Source organism: Microtus oregoni, unplaced genomic scaffold (assembly GCF_018167655.1).
Source record: "Microtus oregoni isolate MIOR12 unplaced genomic scaffold, Mior012 000013F_ref0000133, whole genome shotgun sequence".
In the NCBI taxonomy this organism is placed as follows: Eukaryota; Metazoa; Chordata; class Mammalia; order Rodentia; family Cricetidae; genus Microtus; species Microtus oregoni.
The window spans coordinates 48,295,523-48,318,309 of record NW_024543072.1 but is presented as its reverse complement, the minus strand read 5'-3'; the positions used below and the strand labels follow the sequence as shown (position 1 = coordinate 48,318,309).

The 22,787-nt window shown below is 37.6% G+C and overlaps 2 protein-coding genes across 5 annotated transcripts in view; one reads left to right on the top strand and one right to left on the bottom strand.

Annotated features, from left to right (window-relative positions):
- Odr4 (odr-4 GPCR localization factor homolog) overlaps window positions 1–15,339 on the bottom strand; it is a 46,046-nt gene extending 30,707 nt beyond the window's left edge. For 2 of the 4 annotated variants that reach the window (XM_041662764.1, XM_041662762.1), the window contains exons 1-9: window positions 14,699–14,931; window positions 13,017–13,137; window positions 10,313–10,447; window positions 7,457–7,552; window positions 5,376–5,482; window positions 3,631–3,667; window positions 2,796–2,936; window positions 2,043–2,138; window positions 617–682 (exon numbers count right to left, since the gene is read on the bottom strand). In XM_041662764.1, the coding sequence (XP_041518698.1) occupies window positions 617–682; window positions 2,043–2,138; window positions 2,796–2,936; window positions 3,631–3,667; window positions 5,376–5,482; window positions 7,457–7,552; window positions 10,313–10,447; window positions 13,017–13,115 (777 nt within the window). In that variant the 5' untranslated portion in view covers window positions 13,116–13,137; window positions 14,699–14,931. Of the gene's footprint in view, window positions 1–616; window positions 683–2,042; window positions 2,139–2,795; window positions 2,937–3,630; window positions 3,668–5,375; window positions 5,483–7,456; window positions 7,553–10,312; window positions 10,448–13,016; window positions 13,138–14,698; window positions 14,932–15,073 lie in introns of those variants that run through there. The other 2 variants (XM_041662763.1, XM_041662765.1) reach the window with 2 other exon arrangements.
- Tpr (translocated promoter region, nuclear basket protein) overlaps window positions 14,961–22,787 on the top strand; it is a 57,474-nt gene continuing 49,647 nt past the window's right edge. The window contains exons 1-5 of the mRNA XM_041662757.1: window positions 14,961–15,097; window positions 15,437–15,721; window positions 17,091–17,195; window positions 19,523–19,596; window positions 20,828–20,924. Of these exons, the coding sequence (XP_041518691.1) occupies window positions 15,076–15,097; window positions 15,437–15,721; window positions 17,091–17,195; window positions 19,523–19,596; window positions 20,828–20,924 (583 nt within the window). The 5' untranslated portion in view covers window positions 14,961–15,075. The remainder of the gene's footprint in view (window positions 15,098–15,436; window positions 15,722–17,090; window positions 17,196–19,522; window positions 19,597–20,827; window positions 20,925–22,787) is intronic.

The window sequence follows — 22,787 nt, the reverse complement described above, 5'->3', positions numbered from 1 at the left end:
TAGATTTATTTTATGTGTATGAATGTTTTGCCTACATGTATGTCTGTGCACCATGTGTTTATATAGTGTACTTAGAGGTCAGAGGAGGTAACTGGATTTTCTGGAACTGGAGTTATGGATGGTTGTGAGCCACAATGTGGGTGCTGGGAATCAAACCCATAATCTCGGCAAGGACAATAAATGCTCTGAAACACCGAGCCATTACACCAGACCCCTCTGGAGATTTTTTTTTTTAATGAAATTAGAGTATAAGATGAATACATACCTCAAATTAAGTACATGACAATTCTCCGTATATCAACACACATCTTCTTTTAAAAGTTTCTAAGAATTCTAAGTTTAATAATGAAATCAACAGCTTAAAATATTTAAATACATATGTACACATGCTTTTAAAACTGTTATTTACATGGAAATACTTTAATAGCCTTGAGACAAAAGGCTCAAAATGGTTAAATCAGAGCAATGCTTCTTGGGAGTAACCTTCTTATAACTGAATGCTTTATATAGTTTCAAATCTTGCTATATTTTTTAATTAGTACAATTATATTCCTAATTTTTCATTATGTTAGCTGAAATTACCTATTTTTAAATAAGTGGATTTAAAAATATTTACCAACTGTGTTAGCACTCGAACATCAAAAGAATGAGCAGTTGCTTGAGTATTTCCTCTAGATTTTTTCTAAAAAAATATAAAAGCCAGACTGTTAAGGTTATATACAAAAAATAAAGGATAATTTAGGAATTATTTTACTTTTTCTAAATACCAAGAAGAAAATACAATCTTAACTACTTTAATTTTGCTTTTGTAAAGTCACACTGCATTATATACTCCAAATTAACCAATTAGTCTCTTAAAATTATTCCCTACTTTAATTCCTTCAGATTTGAGATCAGTAAATTATTTTCTGTAGGTCAAATTTACATTGTCACCTTACTCTGTAAATGAGCATTTTCTGGAACCATCAAGATCATTCATTTATATTACCATCTATTGCCTGAGGTTTCTGTTCTGCCTGGTCCCACAGTTGTTCAGTCCCAAAGAAACATACAGAGGCTTACATTAATTATAAACTGGTTGGCCTATTAGCTCAGGCCTCTTATTAACTAATTTTTACATCTTAAATTAGCCTATCATTCTTGTCTATATTAGTAACATGGTTTGGTACCTTTTATCAGTGAGGCATTCTCATCTTGCTTGCTCTGTATGTAGCTTTATCTGTGACAACTACAAACTGACTCTTTTCTCTTCCCAGAATTCTCCTATCCTTGTCACTCCACCTCTACTTCCTGCCTGGTCGTCCTGCCTATACTTCCGTTCTGACTACTGGCCAATCAGTGTTTTACTAGAACAACACAATATAAGTGACAGGGTACAGACTATCGTCCCACAGCAACCATCTGTGATGACTTTAGTGGGACAACAGGAGAGATGAACAGTTGAACTACAACATGTCTTCTAAAACCTAAAGCATTTACTACGTGGTTTTTTTCCAGTTTGCAGATCTCTGCTTTACAAGAGAGATGACCTAAGCTTCTCTTTATTCAGGTCAAAGGTATTTGAGAAACCCTTATGGAGCCTTCCACATAGAGCTACAGATGGCAGAACACAAGATAGTTTTGAATAAGCTTTTACAATTTGGAGAGTAGGTAGGCTTTAGATGCAGATGACATTCCTAATTCCAGGATTCAGTACCTCAGTTACACCAGAATAGCCTCTACCTATCACTTTCTGAGAAAAACATTTGCCTTTTACTTTATAAGCCCCTGGAGCCCAGAATGGTAGTGCTCACCTTCATTCCCAGCACTTGGGGGACAGAGGCAGGCGGATCTTTGTGCGTTTGAGGTCAGTTTGGTCTATATAGTGAGATCTAGGACAGCCAAAGCTACATAGAAACCCTACATCAAAATAAATAAATGAAAAATAAAAGATTCCATAAATGAGTAAATGAAACCTGTTTTAATGAAGACAAGGACTAAAGATAAGGTTGTTTTTCCTTAGAAACTTATTTCATAAATAAGATGATGCTCTCTGAACTCACCTGTCCTTCTAATAGGTCACAATCTTCATCTTTAACTTGTCCATTAATCAAATAAACACCATTTTCTATTTGCTTGGCCCAGCGTACAAGTCCACTCTTAAAAACAATATGAAATCTTTCAGATGGAAAGTTATCTTAGTCAAGCCTATTTTACTATTCTCCACCTACTACACTGAATCTTGAGAATGTCAATAACACGGTGTTTAAATCCAGTATCACAGATTAAAAAGTCCTAATCTTTTAACTTCTTATACATATGTAATGAGTTTTCTGATCTTTTCCTAAAGTTTATATCACAAACTCCAAAGTCTTATTAACAACATGGGCATAGTAATAACATCCAATAGCGTCTATTATCTTTTCACAAGTAGAAAAATGAGACTTGAGTAGCATAAAGCAGTATTAAAGAAGAAAAAATACACAGAAACAAAAAATGATGAAATACAAAGGAATAGAAAAAGAAAGGCAAAACTAATCAGGGTCAAGACAAGGTCATTAGTAAATCAATGGACATAACTAAACTCTACATTAATACATATTTATTAAGTACCCACTATACTAAATATACTAGTATTATGACATTGTTCATGCTAAAAAAAATTCCTAATCCGGCTAGAGTAACAAGCTCATTATACACATAACAACAACCATTTTAGTAGAGTACAAGTTTTAAGGATTATAAATATCACAATCAGATTAACAGCAGAGAGTCCATTCAGTAATCAATGAAGAAAATATATTTTACTTGGATACCTTCGTATTTTTTTCCAGAGAATAACTGACAGAAGTAGCCGACAGTGGGATGTGGATATTAATGTGAACAGTACACTCTAGAGACAGCCAGGAGGTAGAGACTCGATTTTGACACTTCCAATCTGCAGGTCTTGCTGAACTCTTTAACAGGGAGAAGGTGGAAAAACAAATCAAGATACGGTTTAGGTAAAATAATATGCATTAATAAACTAAGGTATAAAATCTATATATAACTTGAACAGGCTAACATTTTGGACTGTTGACTAAATTCCCTGATTTAAGAGAAAAAGAAATAAAGAAATGATCATGTGTTAATTTTAATAGTCTTTCATACAAGCTAGACAATCCTGACAACCTCCTGGGAGTAGGCTGACGGGTCAGAGAGTGCTGAGAACTCTAAAAGGTGCCTGGGCACCAGCTTTCAGCCATGGCCTCCACAGCCCATCCTAAAGACTGCGTGCCGCGAATGCCCACCGAGCTGCCCCTCAGTATGGCTGTGCTCTCCTTGCTTCCTACACTGCAGAGTCATTTTCACATTGCTTTCAGGCAAATGCCGGTCTGGTTTCTGTACCACACAGGGCGCCACTTGACTAGGCACTGCAGTGACACAAATCCTTAGTCACTTTTACCATCAGTGTCTCAAATGTAAGCCGGGAGACTAAGAACAACAACAAACAAACACAAAAAAACTACATGTGGTCATATACATTAAAAAGGACTGATGACACTGGAAATTACTAGAACTAAATATAACTACATTTAAATAAAGATGAATTTTGACTTTTAAAAATAGCCTGTAAAACAGAAAAAATCTTTAAGGAGTAGTTTTTCTTACCTTTGGATCATGGACATCATAAGTTCGACAAGATAATCTTCACTAATTAAGGTCATAAATGACTCCAAAAGAATTCTTGATAACAAAATGTAATCCCCAAGCCAAAATGGTACATATGAGTGCTTACAAGTTAAAATACTTCAGATGTTTAAAAGACATATACAGATATGCAGTGATATTTTATTTGTATTTTAATAAATAAAGCTTGCTAAAGATCAGATGGCAAAGTAAAGTCACTAGAGGCCAGGGAATGGTGGCACACACTTTTAATCCCAGGACTTTGGAGAAAGAGGCAGACAAATCTCTGTGAGTTCAAGGCTACTCTGGACTACACAAAACTGATTCAGAAACAGATCAAGGCGGTGGTGACTCATCTTTAATCCCAGTGTTTGGGAGTCACACACCTTTAATCCCAGCACTTGGGAGGTGGAGACAGAAGTGATATGGCTGGGTGGAGAGAAGAATAAATAAGGGAAGAGACAGGAACTCAGTGGAGTGTGGAGTCTGAGGTTTGGTGGAAACACAGTGTAGTCTAGGCAGTCTGAGGATCACCCCTTCAGTGTGAGCTTCGGTAGAGGTAAAAGGTCTCCATAGTGGCTGGCTGCTCTGCTTCTCTGATCTTCAGCTTTAACTCTGGGTCTTTATTATTCATGCTACACACATATATAGCTATGCACTTATATAAATGTTTGAATGTTTATTATATATATTATGTATATGTATGAATTGCTGACTGTAGTATGCCTGGTACTTAAAAAAGCAAACAAACACAAATTCCCATCTGTTTGCAAATATTGCTAATCATAATAAATGGCAAGGAAGCGCCTATGAGTTCTCATTCACACAAACTCTACACAGCCAGCATAAAGGATTGCTATTTCAGATGGGATCCAGCCCAGGAACATTGACTGGGTTGTGATACTTCCCAGGCAAGTGACAAATATGTTAAACATCTTCCACAGGAAAAGTCTATTTTTAATCTTGCCTTTTCCAAGTCTTCATTTAGTGGGTTCTTGGATTGTGTCTCTTCTTTAGTGACCATCTATCCTGGGGAGTGATAGAGGAAGAGTCTAAGGAGGTCACTTGTCCATGGCAAAGGCTTAAGAATTTCTACACTGTCCAGCTCAATTATGGATACTTCAAATTGCACATTTTAACTATAAAAATCAAAGATGAAAATTATATTTGTTTGGTTTGGTTTGGTTTTGCTTTTCATGACAAGGTTTCTCTTGAGTCAGTCCTGGAACTTGCTCTATAGACTAACCAGGCTGGCCTTCAACTCACAGAGATCCACCTGCCTGGACCTTCTGAGTGCTGGGATTAAAGGCATACACCACCAGTGTCGGGCTAAAATTATACTAACATAGCAAAAACATTATATGCCTAAATTTATCTCTGAAAGGAACCTACAGTACAAAAATATACATGGTATAAGCTGGCAAAAATATTCAGAATCCTAAGTCCTTTCTCTCTATCAAACTCTATAATTCAGCACAGGACCAGTAGCCATTATTATTATTATTAACATTATTACTGGCAGCCCTAATCATAACAATGTGTTCTTTACAAATTTAATAGTCTTTTCCCAAAAGGATAATTTAAACAAACGTTTAAGGAAAGAACTGTAGGCTGTGATTTGCATGGCATATCAGGGAGAGGAGGAAAAAGCATGGCCACTGTAGTGTGCATGTGGGTGGTGTGGGCTAGCCATAGACATTAACCATAAACACCCAAATAAAAGATACTTTTTTGTAGAAGAACATATGTGAAGTATCACTCGTTCTGAGACCTCTTCCTCTGTGACATTCCATAGTCTTTTTCTACTCATAGATTTTTCCACAGAAAATATTAGCTGAAAGACAGAGAAATATACATGAATTCATCACAAAATGAAAAATGTGGAAAAAGGCAATGACAATTCCTAATCTTCAGAATTTCATGGACTATATCATGATACACTAACCATTTGTGATTTCACAAAAGGACTCACATAAAAATTGAGTTTTAAGAAAAAACATAATTCCCTATAATTAATAATTAACTGGACATGATAAATAAATTTTAGGCAACTAGCATTTATATAAAATATAGAACATAAGCTTTATTTTTTGTTGTAAGTGATTTTTCTAACCATAAAAATGAAACATGTTGCCTGGTTAGCATTTCTTATTTAAACTTCACAAAAAAAAAATAAAAGCAGTAAAAAAATAGGAGAAAAAAATCAGAACAGTGACAGAAATTTGTATCAGAAATGTTAACTATAAAACTTGGATTTGGGATTAGTTTAGAGGGTCATGAATGTGGCTCTAAGCTTTCTTCCAACAATGTGTAGAGAGATCTAATTTGTCACCTAATTCTTATCACCTATAAGCTGGAAACAACTGGTCAGAAGGTACTTGCCCTTCCTGACAATATCAAAAGAAACTACTCCACAAAATACAATATGATATAATGACCAAAATTATTGGCAATAAACAACACATTTTACAAAATTATTTCTTGTAGTATCTCTTGAGACACCATTTCTTTCCGATGTTTATTTTCAATCTGAGATTGAAATTGTGTCTCATTGTATAGGCAAGGCTGTCTGTGAAGAGAGCACAGAGAACACACACAGGAAACCCTCCTAGGGAACCGTGCCGTCCACAATGGGCTGAGGCTTTACACAGCAATCCAGATAATCTCCCACAGACATGCTCACGGGCCAGTCTGGTCCTGAGGACTCCTCATTAAGACCGCTTCCCTGGTGATTCTAGGTTCAGAGTGAAAACTAACTAGCACATGCACAGAGATTCAAAATGTATTCCAAATTGTCAAAAATGATGAGCATCAGTGAAAAAGACTGGAAGACATGCCTGGAGGAATATATTCTCTTTTCCTATGCACAACATATCACCCATGTGAACTGTCTGAAGTGGAGGTTACAACAATGGAGGTGTCTACAGTGCTTATAGATTGTTTTTTAAATTGCCCCCAGCTACCAGTTTTGTTCTTCTGAATGGTATAAGGTTCCTCTTGCTTGCAAGGTGAGATACGCTCATGAAACTACATATGTAAAGATATGAAAGCTTCCTGAAGACTACTTTAGGTTTGAGTTTAAGAGAAAACAGCTTGGGACTTTTACATTTAGTTTTGGATTGATTACACTACCTAAACAAAAAATATGAGAAGCAGGATATGCACCCCTTCCAGGAATAAAGAATAAACATATGATTAATATTTATATATTAGCCTCAGAACTTCAAAAGATCTGACTAGCATAACTTGATACTGCTACAATCGCTTCCTCCTAAGTCGGGGGTCTATAAGAAAACTGCTATTACACAAGAAAACCAGTTAAACCATTTTAACTTGTTGTATAACATTAAGATATCATCTTTTGAAAAATTATTTTGAGGGCCAATTAGATGGCTCAGCAGGTAAAGGCATTTGATGTGGAAGCCTGACAGCCTGAATTCAAGCCCTGGGAGCCATGAAAAGACGGACGGAAAGAAGAACTGAGTCTACAAAGTTGTCATTGTTCTCTGACCTCCACAAGTTCAGCAAGGTGGGTGCATGACCCCACCACCACCACCACCATATACACATGTTTAATAAACAAACCTTAAAAAATATTTTAAAATATATAGCTTTGATTGGAAAAATATTTAGATTCATTACACACAAGATCTGCAAATAAACGAATAGAAAATGCCATTTCCACAAATTGCAGCATAAAGAATTAATGGAACACTAATACATGCATGCTCAAGATCAATATACATGCATATGATTAAATAATATGTAACTTTTATCTCATTAAGAGTGTATGTTACACTGGACTTACTCTGCGCAGGGCATTTTGAAAATCATCTGATAGTTCTAAAGTTGTAATAATAAATATTCCAAGAACCACAAGTCCTCCAGGGAGCATTCTGGATACCTAAATATAAAAATACAGTATCAGCTATCATAAGCATGCCAGTCTTTTCTAATTGATATGGTAAACATTAAATCAGCAAATATTTATCCAGGACCAATTAGCCATATAGACTCTAGGTAGAGGCCACTGAAAAACTAGAGTGTTACTATATACATAACCCTTCCCAGAGCCCCCTCAACTTTGTATCTTAAGTCACTTTAATAACCTGTTTAGGTGCATCAACATATAGACAGACCTTTTCTCCTAAGACTTGTAAAGTGAATTTTTTTCAATGGTCTTCCGACTATCTACAAAATAAATATTTTACCGTAGACTTCCATTTTAATCTTTCCAGAATCTGGCCCATCTGATGTTCAGAGACACAGCTGATCTAGTTTCTCTGAAATAGTCAAGCATCGGTCAAAACTACTTCCCATTGACCACACATTGGCTTTCTAACTCCTATCCTTTCCTCAGGCTGTTTCCTAAGCCTAAACTGACTGTTCTACTCTCGAGAGCACTGCTGTCTTCGCTGTACACCCAGCTTCCCTGAGAACCATACCCCTGAGAACCACGCCGGCTGATCTGCCCTCTGTTTGTATCTTCCCTTCACTTGATGGGGCTAGTTTTTAAAACTGCATGTGCTTTTCTCTGCCAGCCAAGTTCCCAGCTACAAGATTGCTTTTGCTAGCTTTCATAGACTATGGTATAAGCAAACAATCACAAAGTTAAAGGTTAGAAAATTAGATATTAAAGCATCATTTCTACTACATCTGTATTATTTCAACTCATGATTCCCTCTGATTCATAAATCTGATTTAATCAGGATGACAAATGTGATGAAGTTTTCATATTTATCATGGGGAACCCATGCGGTTTTAAAAATTATACAGTTAACTCTAGAAGTAAAAATAGTAATTTACTATTATAAATTCACGCATATTCTCTCCATATGTATTTGTATATAAATTATATAGAACACAGAAAACTTGATAGGGAAAATGGGGGTAGCTCAGTGGTTAAAGCACTTGCTGCACAAGCAAAACGATAGCGTTCAAATCCCAAGACCCCATGTAAATGCTGGGTATGATGCAATTCCATCCTCTGAGAGTGAAGACAAGGGATTTCCTAGAGTAACCTGGCCAGCAAGACAAGCTGTATTAGTGGGCTCCAAGCTTGACTGAGACTCTGACTCACAGACTAACGTGGCAGAGTGATTGAGAAAAGTTACTGATACAAGCCTCAAGCCCCCACTATTATACACATATGCACACACAGCCACAGCATGCATGCACACTACAAACACATGAAAGAAAAAAATTATAAAAAAATCAAAACCAAATATAGAATTGCAAGTCATTTATATATAGAATTAAAGTAACACATATAATAGAATTATAATAGAACTAAAGTAATACCTTCTTTAAAAATCTTACTTCTTAGAATTGTTTATACTACTCTTCTAACACAAATATAAACACATTTATTTATCTTAGAGGCTTATAAATTGAAAAAGAAATATAATAATTCAACTTTTATCTTACCCTAATCATCTTCATTAATTTTTATATACCACAACTATACCACAACTCATTCAAGAAATATTTTAAGTGAATTAGCATATTTATTGCTTTTTCAACAACCCTAAAGCTATTTCCTTCTCTCATAATAGTAAAATTGTCCTCACAAACGCTCAAGGTCAAAATCTCAGCCATCTCTGGCATTTTCTCTTCTAAATTTCTTTATTCTCAATCCACTTGGTCACTTAATGGTCATGAGTCTAGCTCTTTCTTTGAAGTTGTAATGAAGGTTAAGCCAATTTATCCATGCATTATTTTATCTAGTATTTTACAACTCATATTATTAACCATGGAAATGCTGCAAGCTCTTAGATTACAGCCATAAACACAAGAAACAACTCGTACCCTTGCAAAGCTCAGAACCTTGTTTGGGCTCAGACCTTCACTGGGCTGGACTACTGCTTTTGCTCTAGTTTCTCTTCTGTCTCCAGGTTCTACATTCCACCAATACTGTGCCAATACTAATGTTATCTTATAAATTACTGGCAAATAAGTCACTTTACCTCTTTTAAAATACGGGGGTATAAAGGATTTTTCAATATAATACTTTTATTAGTACTATGAGATTTTACACAATGTACTTTGATCATATTTATCACCACTCTTCCAAGATCCAGCCCACATCCTATGCTTTTCCTTTCAACTTCGTGTCTTTTCTTTTTTTTAATAACCCCATGAGTCCAACTTGAGCTACTCATATACTCACAGATGTGGGGCCATCCAGTGGAGCCTGATTGATCTACTGGTGGCCACATACATTTTTAAGGCCACATCCTTTAAAAAGGACCATGACTCTCCCTATCCATACCACTGGACTTTTGTTTACCAAATATACTTTTTTGAATTGTATTCCAAAGCCACCCATAAACAAGCCTTGTATTTAATTACATTTTCTTACACGCACTGTGTTTCAGCTATACTCAATTGCCCAACTGCTTGCTATTTTCCTAGTATTGTGTCTTTGTGTCTCTCACCCACACTCACACTCTTCTGCCTTATTGAATGTGTTCTTTGACTTGTTCGATTAACAAAGGTCTAAAGAGTCATAATGTTTAAAGCCTCCTGTAAAATTGTTTTGAATGCAACTATTGGCATGCATTTAAGAAAGAATACTGTAAAATCCAGTCTAGCAACCCAGGAAGTATTTGTTTCTCTTGTTACTCAATTGAATACAAACATCTATGTGGTGAGACAATTTTACCTGGCTGGCATGTTCTGTGGCCCATTCTTCATCCAAGGTATCCAACTTAGCTTTGGGATGCTTGAGATTCTCATTGTGTTCCTCTTTGGGTGGTGTTCTAGTGGCAAGAATCACATAATCCTTTTGTGAAGAACACTTTAAAAACAAATTGTAAAAGCTTATTATAGTTATATCTGATTGAAGAACTAGATATCTAATGCAAAAATTAAACAGTATTTCAGAAATTTAAACTGTTAATACTCATATTATTATGGAAGCTATACTAGTGCAATATATCTCTCATATGCTGTTAATCTTTAATGTATGTAATAGCAACTTATTATTTACTTGAAGATCCTCAATATAAGTAATAGGGTGGATTCCTATACATTACTATAGATGATTTCGGAACTGTGGATGTAGCTCAGTTGGGACAGTGACTGCCTGGCATGCAGAAGGGCCTAGTATCAATTACCAGTGCCAGATAAACCAGGATGATGGCATACACACGCAATCCAGCACACTCAGGAAGTGGGGGAGAACCACAAGTTCAAGGGCATCTTTGTTGTTGCTGAACATGTAAATGAACTGACATAATTAAAATGTAATATGCTTAGTCACTACTCCAATTATTTTATCTATTGTCTCTGTAATTTCAATGGATTGGATGTTTAACAGATATAAAAGTTCATAGTTCAAAGTAAATAAATAAATTGACATAGATGTATCAAGAGAACAACAGAGGGGATTTGAAACAAAATTCAAAGGGTTCCAAACTCCAGGTTCTTCATTTTTAACAGTATTTAAATGGTAACCAAAAGAGAAAAATCTAAAAATAAATTTAAGGACTAGAAGAGATCTCAGCTTCACTGCAGCATGGTTCCTAAGTGAGCTAATAAGGCTCATTATGGAGCTGAAGTGGCATATTATCTCCAAATATGACCTAAAACTCCGTAGAGATCATTAGCATCACCATGATATAAGTATTATGGCATGGTTAAGACATGTCTCTTAGGGCTGGAGAGATGGCTCAGTGGTCAGAATGAGTATTCTCTTGCAGAAGACCAGACTGAGTTCCCAGCAACCACATCTGGTGATTTGCAACAGCCTATAACTCCAGCTTGAGGGACTCCAACCCCTCTGGGTCCCTCAGGCATCCGCACTCACGTAAGCATGTGCGTATATGCACACACACACTGAAAAAAATCACAAAATAAAATGTAAAAATATCTATCTGTATCTTTCTAAGTATGCTATGCCCCACCCCTTTTCTCATTTTGTTTTGGAATTGGGTTTTACGCAGCCCAGGCTGGCCTCAAACTCACTATGTAGCCAAGACTGATCCTTCAGCCTCCACCTTCCAAGCCTGACACAGAGGCATTGCTTCTTTCATAAGATGTTGAACTTTGAAAAGAAAGAGAAACTGTGATTTAGAGTAGGAAAAAGGCAAGCTTGAGAAGACAGAAGAGAACAAAAGTGAGCTCTGAAATCAAAGGAAGAGAAAGAATGCCACAAATGAAGAAATAACGGCAGTATGGAGCTGGATATAGTGGTTCCTGTGTATAGTGAGACTGGTAAGTTCAAGGTTAGTTTGGGTTTCATAGTCAAATGGCCTGTTTAAGAGGTGCTGAGTGAGGGAGATTTGGCCTGGGACCCTATGTCATTTGAGTAATCGCTCACCTGCCCCTCTTATACTTGGTAGCCTGGTTCCTTCACCTGTAGGAACCATGTACAAACACCTCTCTGCTAGTAGCCTCACCCCAAGGCTCTACCTGTTCTGGGACACACTTCTTCCATCTCCAAGGAACAGTACAGACCTCCCTGTCCTTGGTAGTAATCTCATTAGACAGTTTCAGTATACAAGTGTATTCCCAACATATCTGGTAAGAGAAAATGTCTGATCAGCCTAAAATGATTTTAGGTGCATGTGCAGTTAAACAAACTGCCTGTCAAGTGAACTCTTATGGAAAAAAAAAATCGTATGCCTATGAATTAATTTAAATTTAATTAAATCAGGTTTTAATTATGGTGAGGGGGCATGTATATTAGGGAAATTAAGTATGTTATTATTATTATGTATGTAACCTAGCAATTAAAATAGACAATCAATCAAACTATATTCTTAGAAGCCAGCATCTCCTTCTTTTGAACCCCATAAAACTAAGCCACAAATAGTATTTCGGACACTTAAGTACGCTCACTCATGTGGCCTGCAGTGAATCTGGACTTCCACTTTGTTCCTTATGAAGTTACCTTGCCACATTTGCAAATCGGTGAGTCTTTATTTTCAATTATTTGGATAAGAGGCCAAGAACCTAGAAAGAACCGATCCTGACTTTGACCGTGCTGACAACCACCAGGAACACTGGGGCTGAAACCCGGGACCTTATTTATGTATGTTGGGCAAGTACCAACTGAGCTATGTATCCAGTCCAAAACACAAATAAATATAAGCAAAATGTGAATAATCTGGTCAGTGAAGAGTTAAATTGTGCCATTTGGAAATTATAAGTTACTTTCAGTGTTCCAAAGGGAATATGATCATACTTATTCAAACACCAGCCAGGTTTCCTCCTTTCAAATACTATCTCAAAGATCCATTTTGGGCTACCTTCTTCAGTTCCTTCCATATACAACCTTGAATTTACTATTAAATGCCGTACTTAATTTTAATTAATGAGTAATTTATTTTCATCAATATGCAGAGTAACAGACACATACATACCTGTCCTATCAAAAGACCAGAGACAAAAGATTTTCCCTGGAGACTGATGCTTGAAATATATTGGCCAACACTCTCTTCTACAATGTAGGTTCTTCCCATTATTGGCAGCCAATTCAGTAGCCTAAAATAAAAGAAATAAAGTTTGTATTTTGGGGAAAAAAATTAATTTTTGAGTTTTAGCATGGGCAGATGGGTAATAAAGCAAAAAAAAAAACAAAAGTACAATCCTGACAATTGCCCTATGTCTTGTAGTGATTATTTTCTAAATAATCTTTTTTATACAATTGAAATGAACCTTTGGAATTCTGAGGACAGTGCTGTAAGAAACAACTCCCTGGGGGCTGAAGAGATGGCTCACTGCTTGCTGCTTTTCCAGAGGGCCCGAGTTCAGCTCCTAGTACCCAAGTCCAGTGGAGCACAAATGCCCATAGCTCCAGCTCCAGGAAATCTGAGTCCTTCCTCTGGAGTCTGCACATGTGTAGCATACTCACACAGATATGCATACCAAATAAAAATCATAATAATAAATTAAAAAAGGACAGACTCCAGAGGCTTTCTGTGCTTCTTTTAAGGCAGGGTTTCACTATTTCGATCCGATTGACTTGGAACTCACTTTATAACCTTGGCTGGCCTCCTCAACTCCTGCTTCAGATCTGCCTCAGCCTCTGGAGGCTGGAATTTCTAGAATATGAACGATGAATTTCTGATTACTTCACTAAGAGGTAGAGAGATTCACTGAATAGCCACTTAAGTAGAAAGTAATGCAGCAATGGCAGCTATCTATACAGCTTCCATTATTCTAAGTATTTTACCGGCACTGACACTTAATACATAACCCCGCCAGGCCAAGTATTATTATAGTGGTCTCCACTTTATACATAAAGAAATCAAAAGAAGAAAATGTTAAATAACTCCTCCAAATGACAAAACTGGCGCGTGGGAAAGGCAGGAGTCAGGGTCTGACACTCTGTTTTGCTCACACCAACAACGCATACTGTCCTTCAATTAAATCACTGCAAAGGAGAGCTCCTGTTCGCTCCGTCAGTTTGTGAATGAAAACTAATATAATATCCGTACTAACTTAGTCCCTCCCACCCCCATCATTGAAACAGGGTCTGACTACCCAGGCGGCACGGGAATTAACACTCTCCGGCCTCTTACTCCAGGCTGCTGAGATCACAGACATGTGCTAGGCCCTATTTTCAATCAAGAGTCAATAAATTCTTCTAGAAATGTAACCAGGTATGAAACAAAGTATATACTCAAAGTGCTGAAACATGACCTGGAAACAAATACGTTTCTGTTATTGTGGCAAGAAGAGAGTGTGGCAGTTGTTTTAAAACATTTTCGTATAAAAATACCAACATCACACATTTTTTCTGCAATGTCATCTTAATACATAAACTACATTCAAACTCTTCCTGATTTCTTTTTGTCTAAAATATTAGCTGGAGTACAACTTAAATTCGCACTGATTAGTGCCTGCAACCCCCAAAAGCAGGTTTGTACGAGGTTTGTCAGTAGCTAAACTCCGCAGAACTGGCCGTCGATGTGCACCAGAGTGGCTGTCCATATGTTTCCTACATTATGGCTATTATACATATCCACATAGCCTTTCCTTTCGCCCCTTGAAGAGGAAGTTGTTGGTGCCCCAGTGCACACACATTCGTAGGCCGACTCACTTGTTCTCAGAATGTGCACACGTGGCCAACAAATCCCTCGAACCTTCTGCCAGCAAGAGAATTCGGGTGAGAGTACAAGTAGCTGCCTTCAAGGGTCAGATGCCACCACGTCCCGCTTCTACAGCCAATGAACTCATCAGAGAGCGACTGCAGACGCGCCACTTCCCTTTCCAAACTAGGGTAGCGGCGGGCGCAGCTTGATGACGCAGACCGCTCGCACCCATATCCGCGCTCTTCTACCCCAAAGCGAGCGTGGTCTGCACCCCGCCCCCTCCGGGGCACCCCAGAGAGCGTGGTGGTGGCCCGGAGCCTGTGGATCTGCCTTGCCGTGACCCTCTAGTGCCCCGGTTTCTAGAAGCGGCCACCGAGGAGTACCTATGGCATCCCGGGGTTTTGACGGTAAGGTCGCCTTGCTCCTCGGGGAAGGATGAGGGTGGCTGAGCACGTCTGTAGCGCCACCGCGCGGACACTCGCCACAGCCGAACGAGGAGAGCCGGGGGCGGGGAGAAAGAAGGAAGCGGAACGGGAGGCGCGGGACTGAGCTCCCCGAAGCGAGGGAGAGAAATACTACATCTCCCTTGGAGCCCTTGAGTCTGGGAGCCAGTGAAAGCAAAGGCCGGGTCGGAAGCCCGCTGTGAACTCGCATTCCCAGCGTGCCTAGCTTCCGGCGTCTGCGTGCGCAGCGAGGGCGCGGCTGTGCGGCCCGTGCTGCGTCTAACGCGGGACTCTATTTCCCAGGGTCCCGCCGCGGGAGTCTCCGGAGGGCAGGCGCGAGGGAGGCGGCGAGCGAGGCTGGAGACGGCGGGGCTCAGACTCCGGGCTTCCGCGCTTCGCCTTGCTCCTTCGTTTCTCCTTCGGCCCCTGCTGCCGACATGGCGGCGGTGCTGCAGCAAGTGCTGGAGCGCTCGGAGCTGAACAAGCTGCCTAAGTCGACCCAGAACAAACTTGAGAAGTTCCTGGCTGATCAGCAGTCCGAGATCGACGGCCTGAAGGGGCGGCATGAGAGATTTAAGGTGGAGAGCGGTAAGTGCTGAGCTCTTAGAGCTCTGGTGTCGGAGCTGTGGCTCGACCTTACTCTTTACCCGCTTGCACTCTGCGAGGTGTGCAGGTAGCATCACGCAGGCTCCATATGCAATGTAGGCCTCCTCTTTTCTCCTCGCTCTAGTTAAAAAGAAAAAAGAAAGAAGAACGCAAAGGAGCGATCCCTCCTCCCAGATCTAAATCCACCTTCTCGTCTTTTGTAGGAACTCTTAACTTGGGCTCAAAGACAGACTGGGGAGAATTTTGGACAATTTACCCAATATCTCTAGGTCTATGCAACCCTAATCTGATTTTGTTTTGTTGTTCTTAAAATGACAGTAATTCCTATTTTCTACACGCCTGGATTTATAGACCATTGCCAACTTCACCTCTTCAATGCCTTGTTCTTAGTGTATGTATCACCCTGTGGTCCCATAAAGAAGTAGATAGTCACAAAAGGGAATTTGGATGCCAAAGACATCCCTAGAAAAAGCAGTGAAATTGCACTAAATGAGTTGTATATATATTGTGTTTACCTCAGAAAGATGGAGATTGATAGAAAATATATACAGATCTATTTATACATCCTTGTAGTCGCTTTCATATAAGTTGTGGATTTTCGATTTAGAAAGTTGTGAATTGTGATTTGAAGAGCCTTGATTTAAAGGTAATAATAATTACTCATAATAAAATAGGATTTTTCTTGTCACGTGTTTTGGTTCACCGTTAATATAGGAAGTTGCTATTGTATTTTGGTAGAAATTTTCATCTGAATTAATTTTCACATGTAGTTATCAGGCAAAGTTGCTAATTGAAATTATACAGATAATTGGCGAATATAAATGATTTACATAATACACTGTATTGTTTATTAATTTACACAGTAAATATTGAGTGGTTTATATGTTCCAATACTGAGACGAAGTAAACACAATTTCATATTGTGGGAAGTCTGCAGGTTTATTTTTACTGAAATTTTATCAAGTGGTATTTTAATTATGTTGCATGAAACCTTTTAAAACTTCAGTTTTTAATTAAAAAATTCAACTTAATAAGTACTTATTTTTAAATGCTTAGCAGTCTCTGGAGGTCTGGAGAAAATATCAGGATACAACATTGTTGCCCGCTTCAAAGAAATTAATTTATGAATCTCCTTTTAGGCATTATTGTCTTTTGTTATATGCCAGTTGAAAATTTTGGGAAAGTCCTTTTCAGTGCTAAATTTACTTATTGAGGTTAGATTTTTCCCATGTTGCATCTTAAGTTTTGCCATCAGTATTCTAAGAAACAAATAGTGGTGGTATTAAAACTACTGCTTTGGGCGGCATGTGTGCTTGACCTTACTCTTAGTGTTTGGACTTGTCTTTTGTAGAACAACAGTACTTTGAGATAGAGAAGAGGTTGTCCCAGAGTCAGGAGAGGCTTGTGAATGAAACCCGTGAGTGTCAGAACTTGCGACTGGAGCTTGAGAAGTTAAGTAAGTATTAAATTATATCTTTATAACTGTTCTTGGATGTTCAGTTTGTATAGCATCACATAGGCAGGGAGCCTGCCCCACCTGGAAACAGGTTTTGCCGGCAGCAAAGCCCAAAACAGGGTTACAAACAAGGTAAAGACACACCCAGCTCCCCTGACTTCCAAAGGCAGACTGACCACTGCCACATCTCGTAAGTCCTGTATTATTCTCCTCATTCTAAATGTCCGTGGGACCTTCCAAACATCTGCCTCCATCCAGACCGCAAACACAAGTGTTTTTAGAATAATTTGATGATAAGAGACCTTGAGCTCACACCTCTCCCAGTACTCCCTCACAAAGAATCTTATGAAGACCTACTACTGTCTCTGAGAGAGCTGCAGCTTTGCTTCATACCCGAGGAGTACTGAAGACTTTCAACTCTGTATCTTTCTAGCTCCTTCTCCTTCTCTCCCTAAAACTAACACGTTCTTTGTGGGCGTTGGCTAACAATATGAGAAAATGCTCTGTAGGCATTGCAGTTTGTATTCATAGACCTGACAGACATAGGTTGTTCCAGCCAAGAGCGCTGATTTCTAATTCTGACTTTGATATTAAAAGTGGTTTCACCACACACACTATCATGCAGTCTTTTTTAAAAGGATGAAAATTACCACATGTGTGTCTATTTCCATAGTTTTGCATCAGAGGTACTTTTGATAGTGTTTGAAGTAGCTAAAATATATACCTAAAGGTTAAAATAGTGATTTGCTTTCCTGTTGAAAATTCAAATCTTGATTTCATTATACTGTTACAACATTTATAACTACTACTTCCAATGTATTTCTTCTGCAGTGCTGAGTTATTGAGAGTGACCTTAGTTACAGGTTATAGAGGATGCTGCATTGTGTACTGTTAGAACATTCCAAACTGCAAGTCCCATCATATTTCTCTTGTGATGCCTAGTTATTGAGAGTGATCTTAGAGTCTATAGAGGATGCTGCAGTGTGTACTTTGCTTATGACAGAAGAAAACTTGAGGAAAAGCCTTATAAAGGCCTTTAAATATAGTTTGATTTGATTTGACTTCATAGACAAAGAACACAAGAATCTTATAATCAAGTGATTAAATAGATTTCGAGTTTTCTCTGGCAGTTTGGTTTTTGACTTCTTCAGCAACTTTTGATAAACTAACACTTAAAGATGTGCGTTACAAACACACACTTGTGTGCACACGCATGCACACGTTACTTTTTTAAAATATTTATTATGTACAATATTGTATATTATGTACAATATTGTATATTATGTACAATATTGTATATTATGTAGAATATACAATATTCTGTCTGCATGCATGCCTGCAGGCCAGAAGAGGGCACCAGACCCCATTACAGATGGTTGTGAGCCACCATGTGGTTGCTGGGAATTGAACTCAGGACCTTTGGAAGAGCAACCAGTGCTCTTAACCACTGAGCCATCTCTCCAGCCCCCACATGTTACTTTTCATCAACAAAGCATAATAAAGCCTGCCCAAAAAAAATGGTACTGAAGGGTTTTAGGAAAATGACTGATTTCAGCTTCTTTTATGAAGTGCTTAGAAAGGCAGGGATGAACATAGAGATGAGTTCTTTCTTGGTGTGGACAACTGTATTTAAAGTGTGTATACAATTACACATGTTTACATCTGGAAGGTATTAAATAAAACAAAATAGAAAATTTAGAAACAGTTTTTTGTTTTCCTTTTTCTAAGGATACAGTTTTAAAAGAACAATGTTAAATGGGGAGATGGTTCAAGTGATTAAGAACACTTAACTGTTCAGTTCCCAGCGCCCATAACCTTCTAAAATTCTAGCCCCAGGGTACATGATAACCTCTCCCCTTCTTGGGCACATGCACACACATGGCATCCACTTAACTCTGGCACACACATAAAGATAAATCTTTGTAAATTACTCTCCATAATGTAGCGTTCGCTGCTTGTTTCCTCTTTGAGGTAAGGTTGTCTCACCTTGTAGGCTACACTGGCTTTGAACTTGGAGCTATCCTCCTACCACTGCCTCCCAAATGCTAAGATTATAAGTGTGTACCAGTACACCTGGCTTTAGATGTTTTCATGAAAGAAATTTTCTACAGATTGGGAGTAGAATTATTAAGTTTGATTGAAGCATATTTAAACTTTTGATCTGGAATACAGTAAGAACAGAGTGTATTCACAAATTTGGAATGTGGTTATAGATCAATCTTTATGGACTCCAATTCTTCATTTTGAAAATGTATAATGATGGCTGTTGGGTAAAAATTCCAAATTGAAGTTAACACATCTGTGTGCATTACATTCCTTCTCTCTAGATAACCAAGTAAAAGTGTTAACTGAGAAAAACAAAGAACTTGAAACTGCTCAAGATCGTAATCTAGGCATTCAGGTAAAACGCTGTCCATAATGAAGCTGATTGCAATTATGATATTTAAAGGTTTTCTGATCTGTTTTTATGTATTAGATAGAAGCTGCCAGCATATATGTATGTAGAAATGTTCATACAATTTCTCTAAATTGATATTTGGTGTGTTATCTTTTGACTGGCAACCGTAGCCCAGCATTCAGCATGTTTTACTACAGTTAAGACCAGAGTTTGAATCCCTAGCACCCACATAAATGTTGGGTGGCTGTGGCTGCTGTTTTATAATTTCAGGGCAGGAAGGAGTAATTGATCCCCTGAACTAGACTGATAAAACAGTATACATTCTCTTGGTTTCTATTGAGGCATTGCCTCAATGGATAAAGTAGAGAGCAATCAAGGATTTACAGTAGGCACCTGTATTTTGTGAGCCACCTACCACTCTGGCCCTTGTTTTTTTGGGGGGAGGGGAGCATTCATCATTTTGAGTCAGGGTCTCTTTCTAAATAAATAAATCTGTTTTTAAAATGTTAAAGGGAAATAGAGACAAAGCAAATATGTGTAAATGGTGAATTGTTTCTCAACTTATAGCAAAATGTAATTTGTTTCCATTTAAAGTTTAACGTTCTCTATATGAAAGTTGCAAATAAGCCATTAAGTCTGTTTTTAATATGACTACTTTCAGATGATAGGGATATTGTTAAAGAGAAAACATGCAAAGGAAGTATGTTAAATAAATGAATGAGAGTACAAAATGTTTGTAGTAACAGAAAAGTGCAGGTTAAAGATGATTATGTTTTATGTAAGTGTTGGCATACTTTTCACCCCTCCTCCTGTTTGAATACGCTGGGTAAGTGATTGCTATTGTTGTGTATAACTCTAAAAGCGTCTAAGTGATCATTGACCTCCCTTGAGAAATAATTTGGACTAAAGTACAAGTGCAGTGATAGTTTCCACCATTTATTTTTGAAGACAGTTTAGAAGTCTATTAAATACCTAAATATAAAAACTATATAAGTAATTAAGTTACTTCCATTTGATGAATGACACATTCATAAGCCTAGGAAAAATTATTTCAAAAGTCAGAAATATACATAGACGTGTTGGGGTTATGAGTGTTTCTTAACTTGTTGGTACCTAAGTTGTAGGAAAGAAAACATTTTAAGTAACTGCTAATGTGAATCGAAATGATGATTCAAGCACTTGTTTTGATTTTTCAACTGATGTTCTTGAAACATGCTGTTTCTTGATATGATAGAGCCAGTTTACAAGAACAAAGGAAGAATTAGAAGCTGAAAAAAGAGACCTAATCAGAACCAATGAGAGACTATCTCAGGAAGTTGAATATTTAACAGGTATGAAGAAATGTTTGTGCCTTTAACTGTATTCTTTGTTACTGGTGGTGCAAGGAGTTACTTCTGTTGCTGATATTTCTTGGTTATTTTCCTTTAGTGTGGAAGAGTTCAGTGTAATAATTCTGTTGTTTTTTCCATTTTCTTATCTTTGAGTCATTATCAAAAAATTGGCCTGACATCATATCACCTGCCTTTAAATTCTAGCACTCAGGATGCAGAGGCAGGCAGATCTGAGTTTGAGCTCAGCCAGCCTAGCTCAGTTTGCAGAGTGAATTGCAGAACTACCAGGACTACATAGAGAGAGAGAGACCTGTCTTTAAATACATAAATCAAGAGTTTTAAATGGCTGGGAAGTTTACCATGAAAACTGAGTGTAGTTGTAATTTGAGCTAAGTTTTACATGTACAACTCTGTAGTACAATACTATTTATTTATTTAGTCATGTTAAACTTCCCAGACCTTCTTCACTTCATAATAAAGCTGACTTCAGATTTATTCTCCCAAGTCCTAGGATTACAAGCATATGCCACCATGCCTGGTTCCTACAATGCTATTTATAATACCAAGTTGAAAACTGTTTGATTTTAGAGTTATAAATGCTGAACTTCCATTCATTTTATGTAGATACCTTTATTATCCATAAACACTATCTTAGAACCTAAAAGAAAGCTAGTGTTTTCAAACAAGCTGGAACATGGGGAGCTTGCCAGTGACTGTGCCACTGCAGAAAACCCCCTCCTTCAGCAACCATTAACTGCCAGTACTTCAGAAAGGGGAGGGGATGAAGCCTCATGGGCCCCAGTCCCTTCTGTGATGAAGTGTTAATAGGCACCAATCTCCTGCAAGTGTTGTACAGGTAACCGTATCTACAGTGAGGTCATGCATGAGTTTCAGGTACTATAATTAAACTCGATGGACCATGTCAAGAAGCCATGGCCAGGCTGGAGAGATGACAGGATAGAAATGGACTTCTGGTGAAGAAGTCCATCAGCAGGAAAGGAAGGAGATAGGGGAAATAGTGAACAAAACTACTAAATTCATTCGACTTGTATGAAACTGTCAAAGAATTTCTAAAATAGAAAAAAAACCAATTTAGGATATAGGAATATAAAATGTATCAACATGCTATGTTTTATATATTTAAAACTCAAAATAATTATTTAAAACTCAAAAATGAATTTTAAACAGTGAATTATACTTTCCCTTGGACTGCTTTTTTTAATTTCTATAAGTAAGAAAAAACTGCTCATCTACCTGTATTGTGATACTGAGGTAATACTCAGTTTGGTACCTACTTTCCAATCAGAGAATGACTTCAGAGTATTTGTTAATTGTGTTGATTATCTAACTGCTGGCATTTGCAATGATTAAATAAATTATTTTCATGAAAACATGGTTATTAAAGAACAAGAAGTATTAAATATGCATTTTTGTAGATTTTTTATAAGTCTGCTTTTTAAATGGTTATCTTTAAAACTTTTACCTCTTTAGGAATCTAGCTAGAAAGTTAAAGTTAATTGTAGTATTTATACAGTTAAGTAACCATTTAATTAATTCACTTGGGTGGGTGTACAAACTTTGATTCTACCTGGTGCTTGCAATTACATTTATGGATTAGAAAACTGACTCAGTAGTTAAGAACATTTTCTGCTGTGTAATACACTGGTATTTGGTTCCCGAATCAATAACCTGTAACTCCAGTTCTAGCAGATTCATATAACACACAGTACACACACACACACACATAAACAATAAAATCCAAATGTTTTGAATAGAAATTTAGTTTGTAATTAACTATAACAAAACCAAGCTAAAATAGGGGAATTTAGAATCACTTAGTTTGTAGGTTTATAATTCTAGTAA